The 16398-nt window shown below is 52.5% G+C and overlaps 3 protein-coding genes and 2 non-coding genes across 5 annotated transcripts; 3 read left to right on the top strand and 2 right to left on the bottom strand.

Moving 5' to 3' along the window:
• Nucleotides 1-74: 74 nt before the first annotated feature.
• NCU02201 (laccase) lies at nt 75-3901 on the top strand. Its single transcript, XM_954502.3, has 4 exons — nt 75-264; nt 336-736; nt 899-3290; nt 3373-3901. The coding sequence occupies exons 3-4, from the start codon at nt 1953-1955 to the stop codon at nt 3799-3801; spliced, it is 1767 nt and encodes a 588-aa protein (XP_959595.3). The 5' UTR covers nt 75-264; nt 336-736; nt 899-1952; the 3' UTR covers nt 3802-3901.
• On the top strand, nt 168-704 carry NCU14149. Its single transcript, XR_897993.1, has 3 exons — nt 168-264; nt 336-429; nt 499-704. It is a non-coding gene; the product is annotated as a ncrg28 (non-coding RNA).
• A 566-nt stretch (nt 3902-4467) lies between the features above and the next one.
• On the top strand, nt 4468-4583 carry NCU15680. Its single transcript, XR_897992.1, has one exon. It is a non-coding gene; the product is annotated as a 5S ribosomal RNA (ribosomal RNA).
• A 117-nt stretch (nt 4584-4700) lies between these two features.
• On the bottom strand, nt 4701-9464 carry stk-14 (serine/threonine protein kinase-14). Its single transcript, XM_954428.3, has 2 exons — nt 6234-9464; nt 4701-6175 (listed from the first exon to the last, which is right to left on the bottom strand). The coding sequence occupies exons 1-2, from the start codon at nt 8692-8694 to the stop codon at nt 5010-5012; spliced, it is 3627 nt and encodes a 1208-aa protein (XP_959521.1). The 5' UTR covers nt 8695-9464; the 3' UTR covers nt 4701-5009.
• A 3433-nt stretch (nt 9465-12897) lies between these two features.
• On the bottom strand, nt 12898-16208 carry NCU02203 (C2H2 finger domain-containing protein). The gene is made up of 2 exons (XM_954429.3): nt 15398-16208; nt 12898-15323 (listed from the first exon to the last, which is right to left on the bottom strand). Exons 1-2 carry the CDS (start codon nt 15794-15796, stop codon nt 13206-13208), a joined length of 2517 nt encoding a protein of 838 aa, XP_959522.1. The 5' UTR covers nt 15797-16208; the 3' UTR covers nt 12898-13205.
• Between the last annotated feature and the right edge of the window lie 190 nt (nt 16209-16398).

The following is a 16398-nucleotide window of genomic DNA, read 5'->3' as shown; positions in this document are numbered from 1 at the left end:
TGGCCTGGCCTGGGTTCCTTCCCGCCGTCTCATTCCATGTCCCAACTGCCACTTCACTTCCTCTTCCTCTTCCTCTTCCACCGTCACATTGAAAATATCACCGACCCTTCATTCTTCGCCCATCCGCACTTATATTCGTCTCGCTGGCTTCGAACGAGGCAGTGTCCCGGTGACTGACTGTTCATCTTATGCTAAAGGGCCCAGCTCCCTGACTTATCCTTCCATGTCCGCCTCAGCTGTTTCGCTTATTCAATCCAAGGCGCTGTGAGTACCTCTACGTCACCCCATACATTCTGCCAGACTAAGAAAGTCCATCAGGCTAACGACTTTTATAGTCATCTGAGCTCGGGTGATGTCTACCGGCAATGAGACCCCCGCCCTCTTACCCGACGTCTGTCTACGCTCCATCTCCGACGTCCTGTCTGTCCTGTGGGTGGCTGAAGCACATCCGACTGCATTTCACCGGACCATGACCTGTTGATACGTGCTTCTCCAAAGGCTTCCGAGCATAGAAATCGTCTGAGCCATCTCATGCATAGCCACGTTTCGGACGTCTCCGAGTTCATGACTTGAGCTGGTGACATGTGTTCGGATGATGAAGGAAAGGGCTGGCAACGCAGGGTTAAAGGCCTGCCAGTTGCATTAACAAGCACATACATACGGCCGAACGCCTATAGCAGACTTCCAGCCCTGCGTTGCCGGACCGTTCCTCGTTTTCAAGCCGAGATTTTCTTTGGTAGGTCAGAGTTACGCAAAACTCCGGTTTCGTGATCCGTCAGAATCCACCAGTGTCAAGCGAATCCAGCATCGCAAACTGATCACCACCAAACCCAAACCAAAACCCTTCTAGGTTACCTTCATGACATTATCATTGTTTGAGGCTGACAGCCTTTGCCAGATCGCGAGACCGAGTTTTGATTTACACGGCACACGTGAACAACAACTCCAGGCTGCTCAACACCCGTTGTTGTCGCGAACCCTCTTTCCTCGAGCTTCACTCGCCTGTGATGTGTATGCGACCTGATTGGCTTCGCCCCAGGGTCATGGTACAGCCTTCTCGTTCCCTGCGCCCACTATCTAAGCCTCAAGAGTGGCGTCACACCTCGTCGCCCTTGGAATCATTCTCACGAAAGAGTGCATGTCAAGAGTCACATATATTGCCCCGCTATGCCCTCCCGATGCCTTTCTCCTCGGATCAACCACTCGGTTTTCCACTCAGACGGACCAAAGGCTCCAGCAAGCGTGCGAGCTCTACTCTAGCACACAATGGCCAGGCGTCTAACTAATGTCGAGACTCGCTAGCGACCCGAACTAACACACAAGTCGGCAGATGAAGGTCCAGATGTCGCGAGGTACATGGCCCTACGTGCACTTGGTTGCATGGCCTTCGAAACGGAGCACTTCGGTAGACATCCATAAGTCAAGCTCTCATTTTGGAAATACTAGGCATACCGTGCCAATTATCAGAGCGAGCTGTCTCATGAGTGCCCGTCTCTGCACAAGTCCTTCCCAACATCACTTGAAAGCTCGGGTCCGCCACGCATTGGTCAGACATCGTGGTTTTGAAGGCACCGGCCGTTCCTTCACCGGGCTGCGCAATTCATCAACTGTCCGCGCTAGAGCAAGTCATGGTTCGCGTAGTTTCGCCGCCCTCCTGGTCACCTCGCCTTATTATGACACATGATGCGCAAATCACGCACTGGTGAGGGTAGACTGCAGGAAACAACGACCCCCTGAGTCTTGCGGAAGCGATCTCGAGTTATATGGGCTAGTTATAAACAATCCATGGGTGTTGAGCTCACTGATCCTCATGTCTCGTCCCTGTTGGTTGGTATCCATGTTACCCGCCGGGTTTGTTATATGCCTGGTGATCCTCTCCCTATCCCAGGCCCTCACCTTCAACCGACGCATCCTCCAGCAAAGCCACTATCCGCATTTTCTTACATTACGGGATGAAGTCAGCGCTTGGTTGCGTGTTCAGTGCCCTTGCGGCGAGTGTGTCTTCCTCCTCTCTCCATGCTCTACGGCAAACACCACCACAACTCGACTACAACCTCCTTCCTCGGGCCGCCTGTGACAACACAAACAAATCACGAAGCTGCTGGGGAAACTACTCCATCGATACGAACTATTATGATGAAACGCCGGACACGGGAGTCACTCGTGAGTATTGGTTGTCGGTAGAGGAAGGAGATTGTGCGCCAGATGGCTATGCTCGCCAATGTCAAACGATCAATGGGACGGTTCCGGGTCCTACCATTTTTGCCGACTGGGGTGACAGTCTGATCATCCATGTCACCAACAACTTAAAGTCCAACGGCACAGGCATCCATTGGCATGGTCTTCGTCAATCTGGTAGCAACATCTACGATGGCGTTCCAGGGATCACTCAATGCGCCATTGCCATCGGGCAGTCCATGACTTACAGGTTCAAAGTTAGCCAGTACGGGTCAACCTGGTACCACAGTCACTTCAGTCTACAGTACGCCAACGGTGTTTTCGGTGGCATGATCTTCAACGGACCCGCGACTGCCAATTACGACGAGGACCTGGGCCATCTCTTTCTCTCCGACTGGTCCCATGTTGATGTCTTTACTCGGTGGTTTGCCGCCCGGAACGGTCAGCCTCCAGCCCTGGAAAGTGGTCTCATCAACGGAACCAACAAATTCGACTGCAGTACATCATCAACGGACCCGAACTGTACCGGACGTGGAGTCAAGTTAACAACTGTGGTTGAGAAGGGCAAGAAGTATCGTCTTCGCTTGGTAAATGCGGCTGTCGATGGTGTGTTCCAGTTCAGCATTGACAAGCACAAGTTGAAGGTTATCGCTGCTGATCTTGTTCCCATCAAGCCCTACAGCACCTCTAGCTTGAAACTCACAGAGGGCCAGCGGTACGATATCATCTTCCATGCCAACCAGGCAGTGGACAACTACTGGGTACGTGCCGGGTGGTTGAACGCCTGCCAGCCAAATGTAAACCCGGACAGCATCACCTCGGTCCTTCGATATAATGCCAGCAGCACGTTGGACCCGACCTCGACCAGTGATGTCACCGTCAGCAGCGATTGCCTTGATGAACCTCTGGCATCGCTTGTCCCCCATCTCAAGATGGATGTCACCAATATCCAAAAGAGCTTTGACACGTACTTGAATATTTCAACGACAAATTACGTTCACTGGACCATCAACACAAGCAGTTTGCTCATCGACTGGAACAATCCGACCTTGAAACAAGTGTTTAACGGCGAGAGCCTGTTTCCAACCGACTACAACGTTCTCGCCATCAATGTAAGCCGCTTCCTTGTTACTTTCCATCTCTCCCTCCCATCGGACACAAAACCCCGACTAACCTATCCCCTCTTTTCCAAAGAAAACCACCACCGACGACGAATGGATCGTGCTCGTCATCCAAGACCAATCCAACCTCGGTCTCGAACACCCCATCCACCTACACGGCCACGACTTTTGGATCCTCGACCAATCCACCGGCACCTTTGACGCCGCCACCTCTCCGCAGAGCTTCAAGACCAAGAACCCCCCGCGCCGCGACGTCGCCGCCCTCCCCGGCAACGGCTACCTCGCCATCGCCTTCATGCCCGACAACCCCGGCGCGTGGCTCTGTCACTGCCACATTGCCTGGCACGCCAGCGAAGGGCTGAGCCTAGAGTTCCTCGAGCGCGAGGCGGACATCCAGGCGGACGTGAGCGATTCCGATCGGACGCAGTTCAATGACATTTGTCAGACTTGGTCGGATAACGTGGGCACGCAGGCTTTCCCGCAGGAGGATTCGGGGATTTGAGAAAAGTGGGAGGTCGGAGGGGGGGGAATGAAAAAAAAAAAAAAATTGAAAATGAAAATGCGATATCGAGGTACCTGGCGGGGACCAGTCAGTTAGTCAGTCGATGTTTGAGTAAAATTATTATCAATCTTTCCTTTCTTTTCTTTTTTTTCTTCTTTCTTCAAAGGGAATCCAAATATGAGTATTACTAGGCTGCAGCCCGGGGGGGGGGGGGGGGGGGGGGGGAGGAGCCAAAAAGGAACTTGACTTGACTTGTGCCACCGTGGCCTGTCTTGTATCTAGCAAAGGCAGAGTAACGGGACAGTAGCACCAATGGGAGTTTCATAATGAAAACAGCTGTAGGATTGGGTTCTGGTAATAATAATAATAATGAAAATAATCGTATTCCCTTGCTATGTATGTATCCATAGCGCCTTATTGGCATGGGGGTCCTTCTCCAGGTTTCTCCAGAGGGGAAAACTGTACGGCGTTAAAGCGCCGCCGGATGGAAACCTCCAGCTTTATCTCGGTCGTGGTCATTGGGTTGTGGAGGTAGCCGAACCCAGTTGGGGTATGCTAAGTAGCGATACCGGGAGGGTAATGGGCGAGGGAGAAGGGGGAGGCAAGAGGAGCATCACCTACTTGCCTTGTATCTATAGGCAGGCTTTGGATACAAAACAATCACATACGACCATACCCACTGGAAAACTCGGGATCCCGTCCGCTCTCCCATAGATAAGCCAGTGAGGGCCAGACTAGTAGTTGGGTCGGTGACGACCAGCGAATCCCTGGTGTTGTATGTTTTTATATTACTTTTTTCCTATCTTTTCCTTTCTTTTCCTTTTTCTCTTCCTTTCGTACGCTGTCTTTCATGAGAAGCAATAAGACCTTAACATGGAAAAGAAGAAAAGGAAGAGTCGTGTGCCTACGAGGTAAGTAAGACTTGGTATTGATAGTGGTAGTAATATGGGGGTGGACGGGGATAAGGAGAATTTTCCGAACCAAACGTATACTTGAGGGTCTGGGTCGAAGGGTCCCGAAGGTCTGCATACTTGACTGTCGTCGGTACCTGATGCGAAATGCTTTCAGGGGCGAAAGGCCAGCTACGGAGGGAAGGGTTGATGTACGACGCATGGGAGACTGGAAGGATATCTTTTAGAAAAAGCATGTATATTGGCAAATGCGCTGAAAGCAATACAAGCACAGTCAAGAAACAAAATACACATCCGCTATAACCCAGCTGGTTCATAGTACTCCTTGAATCGATCCGATTCCTCCAGCTCAAGATCCGCAATCACTTCCCAGCATTTGATCAAAAGGTTGGGAAAGCGAGTCGTAAAGAAACCGAGGTATCCTTCCGGCAACGGCCCGACCATCTTCCTAAGCTGGGGAGTAAGGTCCTCGTAGTGGTTCTTCTTGTTGCGTAGCGCCCGCAGGAGATCAAGCATACGATTGCCTGTATACTTGCGCTGTTTGCCCAGTGATTCAACAAACTCCCTGGGCAAGGTCTTGAGGAAATCACCGTTGGTAATCACGCAAGAGCTCTGGTCCTCTAGCAACGCAAGTGCTGGCGAAGGAGGATCACGAGGTTCCTTTTCAAAGTGATCCGAGACGTCGCAAAGGAAATTGAGGCGCTTCCTAGGACTCCAGAAGAAGGGATGAGCCATGACGCCGATCGCAGTGGGCCGTTTCTTGGGGTTGCTGTTCAGCATGCTCTCAATGAGATCTTTGGCATCATGAGCGTAGTCGCCGAGGACTTCAAGGAGTTGCAAGTCATATTTGCCTTTGCGAATGTTCGACTCGCGCATATACCGATCACCAAGGTCAAAGGGGTGATGTCCCTTGGTGAGGACATAGAAGAAGACCAAACCAAGAGAAAAGATGTCGATCGCTCGGGTGACGCGGCGCACATTGACACCAGCTCCCACAACTCCAGAACCTGTACCGGAAGCACTGTGCATGCTGGAACCAGGGTCGGTAAAAGTCATCGTGGCACCTGGTCCGGGGCCTCCATCGTCGTCAAGCAACAGTTCCGGGGCACGCCAGCCTGTTGTACCAGCCGCGTGGGCGGTAGTAGCGCCAAACGACGACTGTCCACCTTCCAGCTTCTTGCAAAGGCCAAAGTCAGAAACGAGAATGCGCGGGCGACCATCTTTACCCATGTTGACAAGGATGTTCTGGGGCTTGAGGTCACGATGAACGATCCGAAGACTGTGCAGATGGCTCAACCCCTTGGCGACCTGGTACAAAACTCCCGGCATGTCGCGCTCACCCGCCTGAGCAAGTTCACGGAACATACTGGGCCGCTGGATGACATCTGCGAGGGACGCCTGGCAAAGTTCGAGAGCAATGTATAGGAATCCGGCAGACTGTTGTTGAGCAAAATAACGGATGACTGCGACAGTTAGTAAGGGTGACATGACCGATCAAGTTCACATGCTGATACCACTCACCGTTCGGATGATCGTCACTCTCTCTCAGCAACTTGGTTTCCTGGCTGGCAATCTCATTGAATTGGACCAGCATGCGCTTCACGGCAACATCACGTCCATCCCACTTTCCGGCGAAAACGATGGTACCGTTGCTTCCTATGCCGAGCTGTTGCTCCTGGTTGACCTCCAGACTGCCCATCTTCAGAATAGGACCAGAAACATTATCGACACCGTTTGGAATGGTTATGACGTCTGGCTCCAACTTTGGCTGTTGGCCAATCTCTTGAGCCTTTTTGACGACTTCGTCCACAGTGGGCTCAGGGGGTTCGTCATCACGGGACTGGGTGTTCTCATTTCTAGGACCCTTTCGGTGCTTGATACCGCCGCGGCGACCTCTGTGAGCCTTCCTCTTCGGCTTGACAACTTCAGCAGGAGCGTCAGTGGTATCAACGGGCGGTGGCGTCTCAGATGATTTAGGAAGGTCGGCAAACGTCACTTCCTTCTTTGCCAGCCCTTCATCTGAGCCAGAATCCCCGGCGGACGAGTCTGCCAAGGAGGCATCGGGCTTACTGCTTTCCTCCTTAGCCGCCTCCAAGCGAGGCGTGATATCAGTCACGGTTGGTGTCGGCTCTGTACGAACAACGTGAATCCTGAAGCGCGTGAGGTCCACAACCTTCCTCCCGAGCGTTCTCATAAAATCCAGGAACCCTTCCAAGGAGTAGCCTTTCTTGGATGACTGAGGTATCCAGGCCCTTGTCCACACGGCAATGACAATCACGATTCCAACCAGAAGAGTAAAGGGGTTGAGGAAAAAGTCAGAGGCTTGCACAGGCAGTGCCGTAGCAGTATCCGGTGCTGGTAGGCCGGGCAGTGCCCCTGCTGACGAAGGAACCGTGGGGTTACCAGTAATAACGGCGTCTCCGGCGGGAGGAGGAGGCGCATCCAAAAGTGGCACTAGGCGGTTGATTTCCTTGGGGATTCGCCAGTCAGGCAGATCATGAGTGCCGACGAGTGCTTCGGACAATTTGTCCTCGTTCAAACTTTCCAGCGGCCAAAACTTGTGGATGGGGGCAGGTGGGGCATGGAGGATGAGGGGATACTGGGTTCCCGAAAGAGCATACCAGCTACCCTCCTCAGTATGGTTGACGAAAACCTTTGCGCTGCGAAGGCGTGAAATTGCGGGATTAACAGGGAAAAGAGGCTGGGGAAGGATGATCAAGTCGGTGTCGCTGCTGCCGGTCGGATTCCACTGGCGACGCAGGACATCAAAGACGCGAGCAACAGGGGAAGTGAGCTGGTGGGAGAAGAGCGGCCGGTCACCATTCTCCCGATCAAGGCCAAAGCCAAAGAAGGTTCCGTCTGGTTTGCCAGTGATATAGCGCTTGTCTGGTGTAGCTGAATGTTGCTGGCCCAGGTCGCCGTCCAACACATTGGGGGCCCACTCGGAATACTTGAGGGATGCAATGGGGCTGCCGTCGGTGCGATACACACCAACAATGTATTCGGTACGGCCGAGGGTGATGGTTTCTCTGTTGCTGCACTCGCTGGTGATGCTGTTTCCAAGGGCGTATTCTCTAAGACATCGCTCGGACTCGACCTTGTTGATGTTGACACCTCTGGGGCCCAAGTTCTTGATCATGGCGCCGGTCGCGGCGTTGAGAGTCACCATGTTGGTCCTCTTCTCGCCCGTGTAAACGATCCCGTTCATATGGAGGCCGCTGTAGGTTTCGACCAGCTGTTTCATGGTCATGGTCATTTTGGTCAGCTGGGGACCCGAGTCGCTCGGTCTCCAGATGTATATCTCGCCGTCTCGTGTGGGCTCCACTATCCAGATCCAGTGATCCATCTCGTGGAAGTCCTCATCGACGGGAGAGCGAGAGGTTCGGAAGTGCCGAGTTTCCACCATGGGGTGGTCGGCCTTGAAGTGCCAGCGCACCTCGCCACGAACACGGTCGGTGGCATACAGATCTCCGTCAACGGTCGCCAGAAGCACAAAGTCTTCCACTTCCCAATCCTCCAAGCTCCGCGCAATCTGATGCTGCGAGAGCTCGGCCCCCAAGGAGCCGACCTTGTTGGATTGGGTCAGAGGTGCTCGAACGGACGAGTCCGGAGCAAGAGCGTTGGCGCGCACATTGTTAGAAATCAAGTCGGCGTGGTTGTTGTTGTTGGTGTTGTCGGATTGGGCATGGTAGCTCAATCGGATAGATTCGGTTTTGGGCCCGTCGGCGATCTCGACTACGGTCCGCTTGCCACGGCCGTGAGTTCGGGGCGTCTCGATGACGGGTTGGGGGCGACCTCCTGTCAGGGTGGACAAGGTAGCAATGTTGGGGACGGCATGATCGTCGTCCTCGCGGGGGGACCTCGCATGATGGTGCGGCTGAGCATCAACGAGTTGGAGCCATTGCAAGTTAACTAGGAGGAAAGCGAACGCCAGGAGGACTTCGGGCCGGCAAGCGACGTGGCCGGACGGCCGTCGCAACATCTTGGGGACAACAATGCGGATACTGATAGTGGTAAGGCCGAAGCAGACCTAGGAGTACATCCAAGGCAAGGTATGTCTATAGTCTTTGTGGTGGTGTTTTTTCTTCTTTTTTTTCTTCTGGTGTGTGTGCGCGCGCGTAGAAATATGCAAGTCGCGGGGTGTGTTTCGGTGCGTGGAAGCCGTCGGTCGGTCGTGTTGGGGAGTGCGGTCTAGATATGTAAAGGCAGGCGGTGTCGGGTGGTTGCCGTGGAGTCCGTATGCGTGCGTCTGCTGGGCTGCGTGTGTTGGTGGGTAGAGTCTTGGTAGATAAATAATACCGGGTAGAGCTACCTCTATGTATGTACGTATTGCTTGTGGATGTTGGTTCCCTTTGGCGGAGTCGAGTTTGGTTAGGTTCGGTTGTGCGGTCTTGGCGCGGTCCAGAGCTCAGACCAAGTGTGGGTTTGTTTTGGCGGTGGGAAGAGTTGGGGGAAGAAGAGAGAGAAAGATGGTGAAAGACCAATGGAGGAAAGGGTGGCAGATGGATTTGTATGGAAGCAGCTGGATTCCGGCCCCTTTGTTTAGGTGTGCCCGTGTGTGTGACTTGTAGAAATCGGGTGGAAGGGAAGGGTTGCATGCAGTACAGGACATCCGATCATGTACATAGTACCTTTTGGCATGTTTTATACTAGCGAGATACTTCTGGCCGTGACGTCCTGCAGCGATGGGGCGGGTGAAAGGGAGAGAGGGGGTGGCTGAATAGCTAGGTGGCCGTTGAATAAGTAGATCACCCCATGCTTATAACGGAACAGATGGATGATGGATGGAATGGCTCCGATATAAAAAGCGACAATTCAACCACCATCTCCAACTTGACTCCCCACAATCACGTTCCGACTGCAGTGCCTCAAAGTTCGCTCCCGGTGCTGCCTGTGCCCTGATTACGCAGCGCAAACGACGACTTAGTTGTAAGGGAGTCCTTGATAGCGAGCCATGTGTCCGGGCAATCCGTGGATCCCTTGGTGCCTTTCCTTCGCCAGGGGACCCCTTCGAACCCCCCCATCCAGCCTACGATTGAGACCCCATCTCGGATCGGCCCCAGCTATTGAAAACAATACGACAACGAGGTTTATCATCTACACTCGTTATTCCGCGTACGTATTAAATCCATAGGGTGTCATAAGCGGCACTCAGTAATAGAGTACACGATAACCAATTTTCTCGAGGCTTCAGAGGTCACCAAGATACTAAACGGCTGATCCGCAACCTCCCGTTTCGAAAATCACCGACGGCTGGCTGGACAGAGCATCAAGATGCGCCATGTATCACACTCCTGAGGATACTGACCTATTGTGCTCTTACTGCTTGTATCCGCACATTGCCCTATGTAATAGATCTTGATTCTCTCTCAACCACAGAAAAGCAGAGAATTAAACGATGCCTGCATGACCATTTCTAAAAATTTGTGATCGATACCTAGAACTAGTTTTGCAGCTCCTGTTAACGACAAAGAGCCGAGGGCGGGATGGTGGGATGAAACGTCATTGCCCTGCCCTTGACGGAGGAGTGGTCCGGCGTACCTACAGCTGAGGCCTACCTAGGACCACAGTGAGAGGATTCGAGCTACATATCTACTACCTAAAAAAGAACAGAACGAAATCACTGCAAAGACGGGACACTGACCGCCTGAACCCCCCGCCCTCAAGTTCCCAAACCGCCGGTCCTCCGTTTTGAGTTGCGTAAGCCGGGCACTCGGCACCTTTCCCACCTTACAACTAAATCCCAGAAAATGTATCAGGTATTGATTGACTTCAAAGACAACACACATTGCACGTGGGTGTGTCAGACATATCTTTTTTTGCTTTTCAGTATTATTAAGCTACCTCTAGCCCGGTTTTCTTGATCTTCAGTTCGCAATTCATCACTCACATATTGCAGTCCCGTCAACAGTTCGTCCAAGCACCGTGACCCGACGCAGCGGGTAAGTAACAAGCACTGCAAGAACTCGGACGGTGCCCGAGCTTTTGACGGGAACGGGAGCGGGAAACGGCTGAGGAAGGAAAAAACGGGGAAACGGCTCCACAGGGAGGTTCTTTGAAAACGACCTAGATCCGGGCCGGGGACGTCGAACCCCTCGCTCTCAGACCCTCTCAACCCTTTTTCGAGTTTTGGACGGTTAGGTCGTCGACTTCTGACAGTACACAGGTTCTAGGGCAAAGGCCCGGTCGGCCACCTGGGAGGGGGAGGCTACTTATTCAACGAATCATGATCCTTCTTTTTTTTCTCCCACTTCCGACGAGACAAGGGACGAGTCGTCATCACGAAACCTCAAGCTCAAGCCCTTGCTTGCCCTTGCTCTTGTCTTTGAGTTTGCTAACTTGCAACTGCTGAGACACAGTGACCCCTAGTGACAGTTTGATGGTTTTAGTTGTAGGTGTGAGCTGTTGATCCTCACCATAACCGTTCACTCACTCTTCACCCGGGTTATTTATTCTTTGTGTTTAGCGGCCAGATATCATCATCATACCTAGCTAGATACCGTTGGGTACGTACATACACACACATACACACACACAAAGATATGTAATCTTGCAAAACTCGGAGCCATGCTCCAGTTTGTTCGTCCACTCTCTATCGAACACGCATATCAAGCGACGTTCTGCAGGTTTTAGTCTTATATGTAGCCCCGTCGAAGAATGGGAAGCGGGTCACATGTCTCATGCACATGGATGTTTACCTACCTACACCTCCTTTTCTTCTTTCGGCCTTCAGCTTTCAACTGGGCCAAGCACTTGGAACTGAGCTACACTACCTGTGTGCATGTTAGAGAGAATTGTTGAGATGCAAGACAATGAATGGCCAACCAACCAACTAAACTACCCAAACACACATGACTGAAAAAAAAAAAGCATGACTGTAAACCAATGTAGGTAGTCCCAATGACGTGACCTTTGCTTTGCTTTGATTTACTTTTGGCCCGCCCATGCTTTTAGGTACCAAAGTCGGAGAATTTCTTTTTTCTTTTCTTTATTCCGACTTGCCAGTTCGATTCCGAGACCGCTCTACCATCACAAACATTGCATCAAGCATCAAGCAGAAGCACAAGCAGTCACAAACACATGCATACCTACCTAGAGCATATACATATCATATGCTTGTTAGTAGGTGGTCACCCCACTTGAAGTATTCTTGTACCTACTTTTCACATTGCATTCATCCCATCCTCTTTTCATTCACTCATTTATTCAGTCATCCCATCCCAATTCGCTTCCTAGTCTCTTGGTTTTCTTTTCTTCTTGTCTCGCCAGTAATCGGGTCATCCAATACCACCAGGCAACACTCCACTCCACATCATTGACAATCATGATATCTTCCTAAAACGGGGAACATTTTCCATCCGATCTGATCTGATCCATCTGATCTGATTTCGACCACACACACACTCCCTGCGTTCCCTTGTCCCGATGATGAACGAAAATGTCTACATACAACTATCAATAGATGCACTATAGGTAACCTGACATTTTCCCCCCCATGCCGCCGTTTCCCCATATTCCCCTTTCCCGTCTTCCGAAACGGAAACGAAAACCTCAAATCATGGCTGATATCCCGTCCTCAAACCCTCCCCTTACACATGCCGCATAAACATACCTATCAATAACTGGCACACAATAGAAGTGAGGCATGACTCCCGAGGATCTTAGATCATATAGCGTATCGGTGTAAACAGAACGCAACACAACGCAACGGAAGTGGCTCGGGCTTAGTAGGCAGCCAAAAACTGGAAAGACCCCTCTGCTTATTTGAGGAACAAAACACACATACATACCTATCACTATTGGCGACAGTGACGTTGTGTGGTGTGACTTGACTCGATGCCCAGAGGTTGTTGGGTGGTACAACATAGTTCAAGAAAGACAGCTGTCAAGTTCTTCCTCTCCATGATCTCTCTCTCTTGTTCCCTACACTACCTTACTTACCTACCTACCTACCTACCTACCTACTTGCGTACCTACATGGGCAGACAGACAGACAGACAGACGCGCGTGTTGCATACGTATGACTGTCACCCGTCATTAAACTCGTTCCTGCATTCGTGTAATCGTAGATCCGTCATCCCTCACTTCAGTTCTTGGCAATAACGCGGTGGCCATTTCACAAGGAAAAAAAAAAAAAAAAAAAAAAAAAAAAAAAACATTACGGGGTACATCGTCGTCGGTACTATGCGGCAAAATGATTTCGTTCGCTACATGGTCCCCCGCTATGAATGGTTCTTCTTTGTTTCAAAGCTACCTATCGATGTAGGCCCTGGTTTTTGAAAACCTCCTCCGCTTCCTATACATATGTCACGTATTCCTCCAGAGTGTATGTGGTCTCAGTCTGCTTTATTGTAATATCTCCAATCGATGATACTTTGGACATCGCTTTGCTATCGGGAGTATGTATGCCTCAACCTTGAATGCATCCTCCCACTACATAGCCACTCAATCACTACCAACATTCATATCTTATCCTTCCTAAGTCTGAGGAACTTAACCCCACTGCACCAAAACCTGCTTCTTCTGCTTCTTCTTGCCCTTCCCACCACCAGCGCCATCTGCGTCGCCTTCACCACCAGCCTGTTGAGCCGAAGACGAGCCTGACGCACCGCCGCTTCCGCCTCCAGCGCTCCAGTTGAATCCCGTCTCCTTGGGCTGACCAAAGTTTCTCCGTACCGCACCTCTGCCGTACCCGAACAGAGTAGTGGTAGGCTTGGGCGCCGCAGGAAGTGCCGGGAAGGCGTCCTCGTTTCCGGGCTTCTGCATGCTGCCACTGCCGCCGGCCACCTTCCTGGCGATGGTGGTCGCCGTGCTGCCGCTGCTTCGCGAAGCAGAAGGGACAGTGACGGGAGCGGGACGAGATGATGAGGACCCACCGGCTGCGGCCGCAGTGAAGCCTGACAAGCCTGATGTGGTGGCGGGCTTCTTGGCTCCTGGAAGAGCAGGGAATGCCGCCGAGTTGTTCACGGTGGGACGAACCTGGGCGGCGTAGGCGTTGGTACCGGGCACGAGTCTGCTCGAGCTGCTGCTACTCGATCCGCCGGCCTGGAGAGAGGCGACTGTTCGCTCCAGGCCACGCTCGCTAGCGCCACCTATCCTGGTGCTATTCTTGAGCTTCAACACGTGGTTAGAATGTCGTGACTGGGCGTTTGCTAGACCTCCGTTGGAGTGTAAAGTAACTGGGGTCGCCGATGCGGCGGCCGCCCATCCGCTGCTTGCTGTTGTAGCTCCGTGCATACCACCAAGGCCAGGAAGACTGGGGTAGTCCTCGTTGATGGTGCGGTGGTTTTGCCATGCTCGGTTGAGAGATGCGCCCTTGTTCTTGTCATCGAAGAGCTCAGAAACCTCGCGCACTAGAGTACCTAGTGCATTGGATGAGGTCTCAGAGAAGAGGGCGAAGAAGGCATCGATCAGCTGATCAGCAGTCATCGAGCCCTTGTTGAAATTCGAGATATAAGATCGAAACTGGTTGATCTTGGTGGCGTCGTTGCCAAGGAGGTTCGAAGCACGTTCAATCACCGCACCGTGCCGCGTAAGACTAGCGCGCTGCTCAGGAGTAAGAGACGAGAGTTCGGAAACGCTAAGGTTTTGCATGGCATCAATAATAGGCTGTTGCTGTTGCTGTTGCTGCTGCTCCCGTTGCTGTTGGGGTCTGGATGGTCGTGACTGAACCACAGATGTCTGTCCGGCTGGACGAGTGCCGGAAGAAGGACCCGCGCTCGGACGAGCAGAGGATGCTGACTGGGCAATAGCCATTTGCCGCTGGAAAGCAAGCTCGTCTCTTCGTAGAGGCTGAGCAGTACTGACGGGCAACGCCTCGGCATTAGGATCCCGACCGCGTGCGCCTCGTCCGTCTCTTCCCCCGCGACCTCTGCCGCCACTGCTGCTGCCGCCACGCTCCTCCTGGTATGAAGACCTAAAGTCGAAGCCAGAGATATCGACCACGCGTGCGTCTCTCCTTACGTCCTTGGACAACGAGTTACCGTGCTCGCTAAGCTGGTGAGCCTTCAGATCCAGCTCGCTGTCAAAAACGACAAACTTCTTTTCCAGACATTCCCGTTCCTGGCAAATATAATGATCCTGCTTGAAATGCTCCTCCAAAGCATCGTAGTTCCGGTAGTAATGCGGTTGGCGAGAGTCGCGACGGTCACAAATGAAGCATCTCTCATGCTTGCTGCGGCAATGTTCGTAAAGCTTGTCGTTATCATAGAATCTTTCGCCGCAGAAGCCGCAGAGCGGATGTCCCTTGAATCCAGTCTGGTCAACAGCACCAGGCTTATCGTCGCCGCGGCTCATGTGGTCGCGTAGCTCCTTATCGGTAAACATTTCGTGCTCGTGCGTGAAGACCTTCTTGTTCCTCGTACACAGGTCACAAAGCTTCTTGTGGTGAACAGAGCGCACATGGCGATGCAGATCGGGCCAACCAAGACCGGCAAAGTCACACTCTCCGCCGGGGCAGTTGTACCGCAGGAGAAGGACAGTATCCCCAACAATGTGCTCGCCCGCGTACTTGATCCCGATGTTGTCATCCGTACTTGTGATCTCCTTGCTCGTGTACTCTTCAAAGCGTTTATTGGGGTCGTCGGTAAAGATAACGAAGGGAGCGGCAGTCTGGACGTTTACGCATGTCAGCAGCTACCCAAAGCAAACGGGACCTAATGTGTCTCTCGAACGACTATACTCACTCGGCAATGCGGGCAATCCTTGTTCTTATAAAGTGCCCTTAGTCGCAGGGCGCAAAGATGGCATGTCGAATGGCCGCAAGGGGCAACAGAGTGGTGGGTGATGGGGTTGGCACAGATAAAGCAGACCTCGGCGTCGTCGTCGTCTTGTGCTTCCTGCTGCTGTTGTGTCTTCCACTGGGTGGGGTTGCTGTCGCCGGATGAGCTATCCTGCGCAGGTGTAGGTGCCGCACCCTGTTGTCCTCCACCTCTGCTCTTTCCACGGCCAGCGCCACCGCGACCAGCACCATCACCACCACCACCCCGATTACGGTTGCCTCGAGCTGCTCCGCGTCCTCGGCCTCTATCCCGGTTGCTGTCGCCTCTAGGTCCCTGAGGGGTTGCTTGCTCCGCTGAAGACATGATTTCGAGAGCTTTCGACCGATTGAGAAAAAAGAAAATTCGTCACTGCTACCCTGTTGTGGTGATGGTATGCTTAGAAATGGCTCGCTGTTGGAAACTCGTTGGTATGAAGGGGGCTCTAGGATTTCTGCAGTCTTCGTGGGGGGAAGAGGCTTGCGAGATACTGTGAGAGGAAGAACAAATCCCTACAACTGTTTTTGAATAGGGATGATGTAACGATTGGGGGACAGTTGGGCCAACTTGGGTCGGTAGCAGAGAGAAGGGCCGGAATGATTGAATTGAAAGTGTTGACGTTGATGGTGGGGTCCGGGAGCTTCCAGCATTTATTCGCTTACCTAGCAAACCGCCGTGGCCCGATAATTTTTTGTAGCGCCTCCCCTCAAGTGCCGCCCTGCGCAAACCAAAACTCGTGCAAATTGCCGGGGAGTGCGACTCCGTCATCATCACAGCCGCGTACACAGTACCCCGAAAAAGCCAACATCCATGCCTCCCGTCGCGTTGCCTCCACGATGCTCGGTTCGTACCGGATACCAATCCTACCAGAAAACAAACAGTGGCTGGGCAGGGGTTGAGTTAGCGTATAGTATCTGTTTGGCGATCTT

Source organism: Neurospora crassa, linkage group VII, assembly GCF_000182925.2.
Source record: "Neurospora crassa OR74A linkage group VII, whole genome shotgun sequence".
Classification (NCBI taxonomy): Eukaryota; Fungi; Ascomycota; class Sordariomycetes; order Sordariales; family Sordariaceae; genus Neurospora; species Neurospora crassa.
Note: the sequence above shows the minus strand (reverse complement) of the source record. Positions and strands in the feature narration are given on the sequence as shown.

What these genes read in the sequence shown, in the direction of transcription:
- NCU02201 (XM_954502.3), top strand. Translation starts at nt 1,953, where the DNA reads ATGAAGTCAGCGCTTGGTTGCGTGTTCAGTGCCCTTGCGGCGAGTGTG. An exon ending in ACAACGTTCTCGCCATCAAT is followed by an intron (nt 3,291 to 3,372) that starts GTAAGCCGCTTC and finishes TCTTTTCCAAAG; the next exon opens with AAAACCACCACCGACGACGA.
- stk-14 (XM_954428.3), bottom strand. Translation starts at nt 8,694, where the DNA reads ATGTTGCGACGGCCGTCCGGCCACGTCGCTTGCCGGCCCGAAGTCCTC. An exon ending in GAGTGACGATCATCCGAACG is followed by an intron (nt 6,176 to 6,233) that starts GTGAGTGGTATC and finishes TAACTGTCGCAG; the next exon opens with TCATCCGTTATTTTGCTCAA.
- NCU02203 (XM_954429.3), bottom strand. Translation starts at nt 15,796, where the DNA reads ATGTCTTCAGCGGAGCAAGCAACCCCTCAGGGACCTAGAGGCGACAGC. An exon ending in AGGATTGCCCGCATTGCCGA is followed by an intron (nt 15,324 to 15,397) that starts GTGAGTATAGTC and finishes GTAAACGTCCAG; the next exon opens with ACTGCCGCTCCCTTCGTTAT.